The sequence below is a fragment of the Podarcis erhardii genome (genome assembly GCF_964252035.2).
Source record: "Podarcis erhardii genome assembly, chromosome: 13".
Taxonomy (NCBI): domain Eukaryota; kingdom Metazoa; phylum Chordata; class Lepidosauria; order Squamata; family Lacertidae; genus Podarcis; species Podarcis erhardii.
Genome location: NC_138502.1, coordinates 17,766,680 through 17,779,493, shown reverse-complemented (window position 1 = coordinate 17,779,493; position 12,814 = coordinate 17,766,680). Strand labels below are relative to the sequence as shown.

Sequence of the window (12,814 nt, the reverse complement as noted above, 5' to 3'; positions counted from 1 at the left end):
GAGAGGTGTGGGGCCAGGAGACAGAGAGGCAGGATGCTGTAGAAGTCAGGGAATCCATCATTTACAAATGTTGAAATGATACCCAACTGTGACGTGAAGAGATACCTCCTTTTAAAACTAAGGAATGGTGGAGCCAGCACACTTTTCCAATTTCATTTACAATTGCAGCAAATACAAACCTGGATTAGTGCAATCTGTGAAAGATGCATACAAGGATCAAGACAGGATCTTCTTACCTGTTACTTTGATGTGTACTTCATCACTGTAGTTTGAGCATGCTTGAGTGTTCTCGAGCTTTAAGCAATAGCTACAGCGATAGATGCCCCCGTCTGATTCTTTGGCATTGATAATAGGAAATAGAACTTCTCCCAATCCCATCTTCTTGTTTTCATAAGTATTTGAAGAATTTTTTATGTGTAGAGTAAATTCTACTTCTTGCTGTTCTTTGGTCTTACAGTGGATGTTGGCATTTCCTTCCAGAGCAATCACCTCACCTGGGCTCACTGAGATGGAAGGTTTAGGAGAAGCTTATCCAGGGGGAGAAAGAGAAAAAGAAGGATTCCTAATTCTTTTGATCTTACACAATAGTCTGGTTTTGTAAAATGGGAAAGATTTGCATGCTATTGCGGAATGTAGAAAACCACGTGCAACTCAGAATGTGAATATCGATAGGCTGCTTTTAGGCCATTACTCAGGAGATTAGTTGACAGAGAACACAGGTGGGATGTGAGCCTTGTCAGGGAAAGGCAAGCTGCACTGCAGAGATGCCCTATGAGAGGTGCAGAACCTATTGGGGTAGGATTGCTGTGGACCCTCCATTGTAGGCTTCAGGTTGTATAGTAACGTCCATTGCCTTGCCAGTTGACTAGGACCAGGGTGTGTGACAAATGGAGTACAGAGCAGGGGGTTGTATAGTGTGCTACACAATCTGCATTCCATTACGACTTTGATTACAGAGAATGCATTTTAATCTGGAATAAAATACTAATAGTTAATTAGGGATAAAGAATCCCTTTTGATAGGTACATATTTTGATCAGTGCAGTTACAGTTCAGTTATATAGTTCAATCAGTGCATTCCCCCCCCCCATTTGATTGGCAGATGGAATAAACCCAACACCCATTTTAGCGCCATTTGTAAAACTGTCACACAGAGACTAAGCGAAGCCCTCACCTGTTACGTTGATGTAAAGTCGGTCACTTAGATGCGAGCATAGGCGATCGAGGCAATACCTACACTGATAAATTCCTCCATGTTCTAGTTTGGCCTCAGAAATGAAAAAATCCACTGTATAAGCCGAAGATTTCTCAGATCGCACATAGTTTGCAGGTTCTCCCTTGTAGAGATCAAAGGTGGCTCCATAATCTTGATTCCCACATTGGATGTAGAAATTCCCTCCAAGGGCGACATTAGGACTGGGAATCACTGTAATCGAGGGCTCGGGATATTGTCCTGATCAAGAAAGAGAATGGGAAGGTGGTTTGGAAGGTGGAACACTGGCAATAGGAGGCTTTCATCTGCAGCTGGAGAATCAAATAGAGTGAGTTTGTACAAAAATTCAAATGGCAGTGCTGGATGACTCGGCTTTGACATTATCCAACAGAGCAGGGGTCATAAAGCTGTGGTCCCTGAGCAGCTGGCTGCCCATGAGCTTCATTTAGGGGGACTGTGGTCCATCTGAGAAAAAAACACACACCTACAAATCTTGTGACATCTGGCACAGTGTATTACAACAGCTACAACAGGCATAAAATGAATTAAGTCATCCTCCAAGACTCTCACCAATTTTCATCTGATCCATGGCCGGAGAAGGGGAGTTTGGGAACCGCTACAACGCAGCCCATATCCATCGGTTTGTGTAAATTTCTGGTCAGCAAGCTTTTGTGTTTTAAAAAGCAGTTTTATCATCACTCAGAGATGCAGTAGCTTGAGGAAGAGTCAAAAGAGAACCAAGTCCAAAAGGAAGCAAGTACCTTCCTTGGAAATGTGGGGTGTAGACATAGAGCAGTCAAGTCCAACATTCCTTGTTTCCTAGAATGGACACACAGAGGAAGGTGGCTCCAAAAAGGGAGGACTTCCTGCAATACCTGTTGGGAGCCACCTCCCTCTGAGTGTGACCAGGTAGATAGGTGTGACCCAAGAGAAGCCAAATAAAAGGGCTGGGCACACAGCCATCTTTTTCTTTTGAACCTCTCTTTTGGATCTCTTTTGACCTGCTCTTGATCCTGCTCTTCAAATGCAGCCTCATCCATAACAAAGGATGTAGGCCACATGTTGTATGTCTGAAACTGCACTTCTCTTGTCTACATTTTCCTGCAAATGAAACCAAAGCTGCAGCTAAAGCCTGCCTTCAGATTGCTGCTGAATGTCTGTCAACTTTATTCTTATTTTAATAAGATGGCTTTGTGTTGTTATTGTTTTAAGAGGGAAATAAAGGGGAAATGACCAGGAAAAAGCTCGTCTGTACAAAGGGCATCCTGGATTGCTTCGTTAAAAGGCTGAAACCAGCCATCAACAAGCGTCACTAGGCAGAGAGCCTTCTCGGTAGTGGCGCCCATCCTGTGGAACAAGCTCCCATCAGATGTCAAGGAAATAAACAACTATTTGACTTTTAGAAGACATCTGAAGGCAGCCCTGTTTAGGGAAGTTTTTAATGTCTGAAGTTTTATTGTGCTTTTAATATTCTGATGGAAGCCTCCCAGAGTGGCTGGGGATAATAATAATAGTAATAGAAATAGTAGTAGTAGTAGTAGTAATAGCATTCCTTACAGTAAATAGTGGTAGTAGTAGTTGTTATTGTTATTTACTGCAAGGAATGTGATGTGCTCTATGCTCACTAGCATGAGCGAGGAAGGAGCATATCTAATAAATTTAACCTCTCCTACATTACTTAATGGGATGCAGGTGGCACTGTGGGTTAAACCACAGAGCCTAGGACTTGCCAATCAGAAGGTTGGCGGTTCGAATCCCCCCAACAGGGTGAGCTCCTGCCAACATGGCAGTTCGAAAGCACGTCAAAAGTGCAAGTAGATAAATAGGTACCGCTCCAACGGGAGGGTAAACGGCGTTTCCGTGTGCTGCTCTGGTTCGCCAGAAGTGGCTTAGTAACAGTGGCGTAGCATGGGGGGGTGCAGCGGGGCCAGCCGCACAGGGTGCAACACCTGGGGGGGGGCTCGCACTCGAGTGCTAAAATCCACGGGTTAGGGGGCGCAAATTACTTGCCTTGCCCCGAGTGCTGACAACCCACGCTACGCCACTGCTTAGTAATGCTGGCCACGTGACCCGGAAGCTGTACGCCGGCTCCCTAGGCCAATAAAGCAAGATGAGCGCCGCAACCCCAGAGTCGGCCACGACTGGACCTAATGGTCAGGGGTCCCTTTACCTTTACCATCCTTAACATTCCTACAGAAACTTCAGAGTGACACATGGACAGCTGAGATGAACACAGGTTGTCTAAAGACAAAGGAGGGTGGGGCACTTGCACCTGTCATCCTTGCACACTACAGGGAAAGTGTGGGAACTCCAGCAGTAGTGAGAAAAGCAAGCTTGATTGTGGGAGGCCCTGGCATTGAACTCCCATTCTGTCCTATGCCTCTCTCCCACTCTTGGGATAATTTCGTTGACCCAAACTTACCTCTAGCCGTTTGCCACTGCCTGGTCAGCCAACACCCTGGAAAGGAGAGGATTGTGTTAGAGGCGAGACATCTGAGCGAAAGGATCTGAAGCTGGTCCTCTGAGCTCCCCACAGCACCTTGGCCACTTGCTCTGCCCCCACCATCCTGCAAGGTGGGATACTAACCAAGAAAAAGGATGCTGGAAGACAGCCTCATGGCGTGGGTTCTGCCGCTAGCAGGGAGTCCTGTTTGCTCCTATCTTTGCTGTGTCCTAAATGACGGTCTTGGTTGGCAGCTGTTGCTGCTGAAATCCGGCAACTTTCTGTTACACAGCGGATCCTCAGCACAAATCGCTTCTCTCTGATTTGATATTCAGATCATAGTCCCTTCCCTAGACTGCCTGATTAACCACATCTCCTATTGTGTCACAACTGTGGGTTGCACAATGAAAGGAACGGAAGTGAACAGATGAAACTTCTGCATTTTTTGGAAAAATGGTTTAGTATAGATTGTATCCCCTGTGCTTTTTTATAGCTGTTGTCCTGAGACAAAGGCAGTGGTGTAGCATGGGGGGGGGGCAGAGGGGTGATTGCCCCAGGCACAAAATTGTATGGGGCACAAAATTTCAACACCCAGTGCTGCCTCGATGCCGTTGTGCATTTCCGTCGCTGGGCTCTATTGAAAATAGCTTCTGCATCCAAACCAGGAAATGACCTCTCCAGACAATGGAAAAAGTCTTTTCTTATCTCTGCTGCTGCAATCTCCCGGGTGACATGGACGGTGTTAAGCAGTTGAATGTGCATGTGTCCTCTGTCCATTTCTCTCCCATCCACCCCGCTCTGTACAGCTCCGGGCGCAAGCAACCCATGCTATGTCACTGGACAGAGGGATTCTCAGCAGTATTGTGAGGGCGAAAGGAATCTGGTATTGCCAGTCACAAGTCATTGCAAGGTCAAGTCCTGGGCAGCCCACTGGGACTTGACAACTTGCCTCTGTTCAGCTTTTAGGTGTGGAATATTTACAATGCAGTCAAACCAACGATTCGTGTTTGCTAGATAGGCCCATGATGGGAGCTGAAGCTCACAGAGTTTACCTGTAAGTTTACTAGAGAGGACTTTGCGAGTGGCAATCCCACTGTGCCCTGAGAGGGAGAGGGTGTGGCCCTATATATTCCCCTTACCTGGGCACCTTCTCCTTTGCCTCTCTTCACTCTTACTCTTCATCTCATCTCCAAGCCAGAAATCAGAGCTGCTAAGTCTGAGCTGTAGCTCAAACTCCATCTTAAGCTAGACTAAAATATGTCGAACTGAACTACCATTTTAAGTCCGCCTGAACAAAACTCCTGTATCACTTATTCTGCAACAGATACTCTGAATGAGTAAATGTTGCTTTTACCTTTTGCAAGACTGTTTGTGTGATTATTGTTTTAAGGGAGAGAAAAGGGGGAAACAGCAGGATAATCCAGAAGCAACCTGCATTACTTAAACTAAAAGACTAAAACTAGCCTTGCTAAGCTTCCCTTTTAAATAAACCTATCCTCTCCCAGCATCTATAGACATCCCTACATAGGGTAGCCCAAGTCCCATCTTCCCATGAAGCAAGCAGCCTCTACCCAACCACCCCCTGATTCTTGTCTGCTGTTTCTTGGAAGTGTGTTCTTCAGAGGCACAGTTCTCAGTAGAATAAAGAACTGGTTGGGGTCAGGAAAGCTGGGGGAGATGTAGGGGTAGAAATTTCAAACAGTAATGTGTGGGGGGTATCATAGGGTTGCCATATTTTGAAGACCGCAAAGGAGGAGACATTTGCAGACTTCTACTTTTAACTATGGATCACTCCGATGACTCTCATTTTACATACGCATGAAAAAGAAGACATGTCTGGGGAAAAGAGGACGTCTAGCAGCTCAGCCTTCTTCCTTGTGAAATCTAGATTGACTCCCTCATAGTCTTTCACATCGCCTTCTGCTTGTGAAGTGCAGTGCAGGGTGGAGGAAAATCAGGCAAAATTGCCCTTGTAGCTCAGTATGTTATCTCTACGACTATCAAAATGAAGTAGAAGTAGGGGGGAGCTGGCTCATGTGGAAACCAAGAGGGCAAGAGCAGGGCAAAAAATGAAAAAGCTGTCACAAGCTGAGTCCAAAAAAATTCCAGACTAAAAGAGAAGAAGTAGTGGCATCATCTGTCATCTGACTCATGAGTCGGCCAGAGGCAGCGACCAAGAAGCATTGTGCCAAATATTGCTATTGTGGATTGGATCCTGGGAATCTGTTCGAAACAAACAACCAAGTGGATTTCCTTCCAGCCATACATTCAACTGCCACTGTGGCACTGACTCTTGCTCTGTAAGTTTTAATCTTTCTTCCTTATAACATACTTTTTTAAAAAAATAAGGGCACACATATATGTGTGAATAGAAGCATGAATGGCTCTGCAATATAAATTATTTTGATATTCATTGATATATACTGGTATTCCCCCCCCCCTTTTTTTCCCCCTGAAGTGTATTTTGTTGCCAAAGACATCTTATATCCATTAGGCCTGCACTCCTAACTACGTTATGCTAACCTAAGAAATATATCCTAATTCATTCAGTGAGGCCTACTCCCAGGTAAGTGGGGTTAAGATTTCAGTCTTAATCTGCTTCCTATTGTGAATTTTAAACAGCAGCTAAATGCAACATTCACTATTGTTCTTTTTTGCATGGAAAGAAATGTTATCATGAAGCTCCTGGGAGAGGTCACCTGGACTTTGGGGGGGGGGTTGTTGTTGTCCCCAGCAGCCTGACGACACCCAGCTCTATTTCTCCTTTCTGCCCAAGTCCAAAGCAGCTTTCTTGCTTCTCAACTCAGTCTGTCATCACTAAAGGACTGGATGAGGGCCAACAAATTGAAACTCGGTCCAGGCAAGACTGAGGCGCTCTTGGTCAGTGTCAAGGCTTCAGTGAATCCCATGGTGGCAGCAAAGAAGCAGATAAAGGAAAAGAAGAGTTCTTACCAATTACCGTATATTTTGCTCTATAAGACTCACTTTTTCCCTCCTAAAAAGTAAGGGGAAATGTGTGTGCGTCTTATGGAGCAAATGCAGGCTGCGCAGCTATCCCAGAAGCCAGAACAGCAAGAGGGATCACTGCTTTCACTGTGTAGCGATCCCTCTTGCTGTTCTGGCTTCTGACATTCAGATTTTTTTTTCCTGTTTGCCTCCTCCCAAAACTAGGTGCATCTTGTGGTCTGGTGCGTCTTATAGAGTGAAAAATACAGTAGTTTATTCAACAATCTCTCTCTCTAGAAATGGTGCTGCTCCAAGTAAAGTCCCACCCCCTTCGTCTCTCTCATACTAGGTCTTCCTTGTGCTGGTTGGTCTGGGCTTTCTGTCTCTCAGCTCTCTGTTCAGCTACTCTAGTCCTGGGCGAGGGGGGCTCAGGAATGCTTTCCAAAGAAAATGTGTCTGTCGGCTGCCTCTCTCCCGTGGCTTCCCTTTCTTCCTGCTGTTCCTCTTCTAGTATTTCCCATCTTCTGCCCTCTGCAGACTGTGAACTATGCCCTTCTGCAAACCACTGCTCTAAATCGAGACTGTCCTCCTGGTCTCAGGAAGGTTCAGGAGAAGGGGGAGCAGCCCCCACCATTCCTCCTCAGTCCAGCCCCTGACAGTCAGTCAGAAGGCAGGACAGGGAATAGAGATTCGGTTTGTGCTGGATCGGGTAACACTCCCCCCGAAGGTGCAGGTTTGCACTTTGAGTGTGCTTGTGATAGCCTGGGATTCAGACTTGGATGCTGAACCTGAGGAATCCCAGCCTGCACAGGATTCCCTGCCTCCAGAACCAGCTGAGGCTTGAGCCTGAAGGGTCCTCACCTGTGCTGGATCCTCAGGTACAGGCACCAGCTGAGTCTGCTCTGGCTCCTGAGGTGATGGAGGACTCATTGCCTGCAAGTGCTCCACTCTCAGCCCCGTCAGAGGAAGCTGAGGTTGCCTCTGGGTCCGGTAACCCTCCAGCCTCTCCTGAGCTGCAGAGGCTTAGGGCAGAGAGGTGGAGGGAACTAAGTTCCCGCAGGAGGAGTGCTCGCCTCTAGGCCAGGAGAGGCGAGTCACCTGAGGATCGGGGCCGCCCTATGCCTCAGGGCAGATAAAAGCCAAGCAGCCCCAGTCCCAAGTTGCGGGAGTGACATTGTTGATAGTTCCTGCCTGAACCCTGTCCTGCTTTCTTGCCTGAGCTCCTGACCCGCCCTGGTTCACTGCTTGCATGCCTGTACCTGACTTCACCCGACTCCCTGCCCTGCACCCAGCTTCAGCTATTATGGACTGCTCCCTCGTTGCACCTTTGACCATGGACTGGACTTGGACTTCGCCTCTTGGGTAACCCATGGGACCAGCACAGTGCTCCTGGCTCAGACCCAAGCATAGATACACAGGTTTCAATAAAAAGACAATTTTAAAAAGGCTAGCAGTGTAAACATGCATTTGGGAATTTGAGTACAGAATATTCAATCCACAGAGTTGAAGATTCTCTTTTTTGAAATTTTTTAAAATTTATTTTACAAATATAGAATTACAGTGGTACCTTGGTTTGCAACCATTTAGGATTACAACTACATAAAACCCAGAAGTGTGTGCCCCTTTTTTGGGGATTACAACCCTTTTTTTTGGGGGGGGGAGGCCCCATTAGCGAAAGCATGCCTTGGGTTACAACCTGTTTTGGTTTACAACTGCTCCTCCGGAACAGATTATTGTTGTAAACCAAGGTACCACTGTATAACAATCCAAATACATATTCATATATAGAGATTACTCTGAATCTCATGGCTTCACCCCACCCCCTCCATGGATGTTAATATCAACATTAAAATCTGCATATTGTTGCATAATCTATAATTTGTATCAATCCATATTATCCAAGATATCTGTTACATTACAAGTGAGATTAAAATCCTGCTAATGTTTCCATCATCTTACACTGGTTTCCTAAATGAACTATAATTTCCCCCCATTCTGTTTTTGAAGTTTTTGTCCTCTTGGTTCCTGAGCTTTCCAGTCAGCTTTGCCATTTCGGCACAGTCCATTCCTCTCTGGTAGAGACTTTGCCTTCTTTCCATCTCTGAGCTAATAGCATCCGAGCGACTGTTGTCCCGTATGTAAAAAGTCTTTTCTGATCTTTTGAAATTTCGGTGTCTATAATTCCTAATAGAAAAGCTTCTGGGTTTTTTTTAAAAGCAAAAGTTATTTTAAACATTTTTTTCCATTTCATTATATATCATCTCCCAGAAAACTTTTATTATCTTAGACGTCCACCACATATGATAAAATGTAGTGCTGAAGATTCTCAACCCTGGATTAGGCGATGTTCTCAACCGCAGGGGCAAACCACCTTAGTGAGCCAGGAGCCTAAGGAAGAACTCTACAGAAAGGAGGTCGTCAGTGGTCAAAGAAGAAGAGTGCATACATATTTGGGGTGCCCAGCTCTTTGGTGGGAGCAGCAGGTTCTCTCAGTGAAGAAGGCTCTACTAAGAAGCATTGTCCTGCTAGAAATGTCCCTGCAAACCAAGGATCAGCCGAGGTCCCAGAAGTCTCTACGTCCTAAGAGGTCCTGCTTGTCAGTCCTACTTTGGTCTGCCTTGGGCCAATGTTGCGTAAGTACAGCTCTCAGGGATCCTGTCAGCATCGGGTACCTGTTTGGATTTCAGGGCCCCGTGGTTCAGGGCAGCGTAAGAAACTCCATCAGGGTCTTCTCTGCTGTTGGATTCCAGGGACTATGGAGAGTTGAGGGAGAGGGAGATATTTAGCATGCAGTCTCTGCCACTACAGAGGGGGGTAACAAAATCCCCCACAGAGGATCGCGCTGCTGCTCTGTGAATGGAACCCCCCCCCCGAGGATTGTCCCGCCCTGTGGGAGGGATCGTCCTACCCCGGTGCTCTGGGTGCAGGAGCGGCAAACTCCGCCACTGCACCTGGGGCTGCCACTCAGCTGTCAAGAGGATGAGTGTTACTTGGCACTCTGCACATGCCTGCACACTCACAGTCAAATGAGCCTACTGCTGAAAAATAAATAGAATATACATAACTCTGCCACCCCTAAAGCTAAAGGGGTACATTTGCAATGCAGCTTCCCTTTCCACAAACGTCTGTTATAAAATTGAGCTGCTTTATACACTGTTAGTGAATCCTAAGTGGCCTAGGACTCTCACATAGAGATGTATGAATAAAACCACACCCCTATTGGGATCCAGAGGTTATAATTGCCAATGGCTGTTTTCGGTCTGACATCTGAAGTGTTTCACAGGCTGTATCTTTTTCTGTCTCTATGGTCTGTTTTCTCCACCATATTGGTTAGAAGGAGAAGAGGAGGAGGAGTTTGGATTTGATATCATGCTTTATCACTACCCGAAGGAGTCTCAAAGCGGCTAACAATCTCCTTTCCCTTTCCCTTTCCCTTTCCCTCCCCCACAACAAACACTCTGTGAGGTGAGTGGGGCTGAAAGACTTCAGAGAAGTGTGACTGGCCCAAGGTCACCCAGCAGCTGCATGTGGAGGAGCGGGGATGCAAACCCGGTTCCCCAGATTACGAGTCCCCCGCTCTTAACCACTACACCACACTGGCAGAGATGCACTTTTTTCCTTCTTAGATTGAAGGGTCTGGAGTGTGGGAGGTTGGCAGGATGTCCACAGTCATAAAGGTTTTTGTTTACAGGGAAGTTTTTGTTGCTAGGAAAGCTTACTATGTTCGGTGGTTGGCTTCTTTCGTGGGCTGTGGAACCTGCAGATCAGAAAGAGAGCATGAGATTCTTGGCCCAATCTGTTTCAGAGCAGCTTTGTGGGTGCTGCTCCCTCCCCATGTAGCCTAACCCTTAAGACCAGCCTTCCCTAACCTGGTGCCCTCCAGGTGTTTTAGACTACAAGTCCTATCACCCTGACTATTGGCCATGCTGGAGTTGTCATCCAAAAACTTCCACAAGAAGGACATCAGGCTGGGAAAGGCTGACTAAGACCTTGCTCTTCATGGATGGAGAAAACGTCTTGCTTCGTTTCTGTGAGGCTGTGTGTCACTCTGCATTGGAAAAATTTCCACCAAGGTAACCCATAAACTAAATTGCTTTTTAAAATAAATTTAAATAACACACACAGAAAATTTTTCGTCTGCTAGAGATAACTTTCTGTTCAGGCCACTGAAAACCTATACTGCTACAAAAAGAGTTTTGCATGCTTTAATCTCAGCCATTGTAAAGCAGTCCATTCAGAGGCCCACTCACCCTTTCTGCGTTTCCTGTACAACATAAAGGCAAGTACCAGCAGGAAGAGAATCAGAAGGAAAAGTCCAGCCACAATGCTTGCCCACAGGATGACTGCAAATCTCTCTGTAAAACCAGGTGACAGTTAGAATGCTACTAATGCTTATTGTGCAGTGTCCAGTAGCTATTAGGAATGATCCTCTTATTGGCCTTTGGATCTATCAATCAACCTCCACAAGACCGCCTCCCAGTTCCCTTACATGCATCCATTAACCCCTGCATGACCACATCACTCAGGACTAGTCATGATGGCCATGCATGTGCTATACCTCCACCATCACAGGCAGTATACCTCTGAACATCTGTTGCTGAAGATCATGCGCACAAGAGGGCTGTTGCATGCATTAAGCTGCTTGTGGGCTTCCCATAAGCTTCTGGGTGGCCACTCGGAGACGGGAATGCTGGACCAGATGGGCCTTGGGTCTGATTCTGCAGGGGTCATTCTTACGACAAAAGCTTTCTATCTACTGCACAGTATGGACACCCACCTTGCTTTCTCATCAATAATCCTAGGAAAGCCTTGGTTTCCACAGAAGCTATTCCTTACAGACTTACTATTCCCACTATCTTTATCAAACCACAGTTCTCTGGATTCTTTTGAATGAGTCATGTGCTTTAAATGCTGTGTATGCCATCCATCTCTCTCTCTCTCTCTCTCTCTCTTTCTCTCTCTCTCTCTCTCTCTCTCTTTCTCTCTCTCTCTCTCTCTCTCTCTCTCACACACACACACACACTGAATTTCCTTTACACTGGGAATATATGTGCAGATGACACAATCCCGTGAGCACGGCAAATTGGTTGGGGTAACTGATGCCATGCCAGAAAGGAGAGCACCAGCTTTGAAGTTGGAATGATCCACGTGTCTGGTCCCAGCATCATGGTTGATTAAATCACATGTATTCTCCAACAGGATGCAGGGCCAACCCAAGATATTGGCCTACCAGCCAATGATTACATGACACAAGTGCAGAAAGCCATATCACATTCCCTTACATGTCCCAAGTAAGTGAATATTGAGATGGGCTTCCTGCTATCTCCATGTACCTCCATCTCCCATGGACCTCACCTTGGATGCTATCATCTTCATTTCTGATCTTGCCTCTAGTAACCCGTTGCTGACGTAAACCCAAATGCCCAGTTCCTGCATTCCTTGTAATGTGGCTCAAGGCCTCCTAGGGTGGTATTTGGCTTTGACAGCCATAATCCCTAGAGCTCATGCACAGAGAGTGAGAGTTAGGAGAAAGGTGAGAGAAAGAGCTATGGAAGCTCCTCACCTGTCACAACCAGTTCCATGGGGTCACTGGACTCTGACCAAAGAAAGGAGTCACCTCTGCGGTGATATCGGCAGGTGTAGCTCCCTCCAGCCTCCAACCTCACTTCAGAGAAAAAGAACTTGGTTGCATTTCTGTTCCCTTCCGCCTCCTGTGATGCTATCAGGTTGTTTGATTTGAACAAGGAGAAGGTCACATAACTCTTTGCCCCCTGACACTCAATGCTGACATTCATCCCAGTAGAAATCTGCTGGGTTCGTGTCAGAATGATGGAAGGTTTAGAAAGCCAGGGATCTAGTGTTAGGAAAAAGAAAAGAAAAAACAGCCAAGAAAGGATTCAGACGTTTTGCTTGTGATGCATTTAATGCATCCTGCTAATTTGCATCAGATCAAAAGACCTTTTTGCTATGCACCAAATCACCTTCAATGGACATGTATTGGATATACTGTGCAGGCACACTGTGCAAAGAAAGTAGCATCCAAATACTTTATCTTCCAAATTATTTCCGCTTCATCCCCCCCCCCCATCTTTCTACCCCTTAATGGTGCAAACACATGTTTGAAAGTATGGGCAAGGTGAATCACAATCTCTGAAGTAGAGGGCAGGAAGGGAGGCTGAAACATATGCTAGTCCCTGAATATTATCCCTGCCC

The 12,814-nt window shown here is 46.2% G+C and overlaps 1 protein-coding gene across 2 annotated transcripts in view; it reads right to left on the bottom strand.

Moving 5' to 3' along the window:
• The window catches only part of LOC309327821 (immunoglobulin superfamily member 1-like), a 70,408-nt gene that overhangs the window by 29,879 nt on the left and 27,715 nt on the right, over nucleotides 1-12,814 (bottom strand). For both annotated transcript variants that reach the window (XM_081837346.1, XM_081837347.1), the window contains one exon: nucleotides 237-527. In XM_081837346.1, the coding sequence (XP_081693472.1) occupies nucleotides 237-527 (291 nt within the window). The remainder of the gene's footprint in view (nucleotides 1-236; nucleotides 528-12,814) is intronic.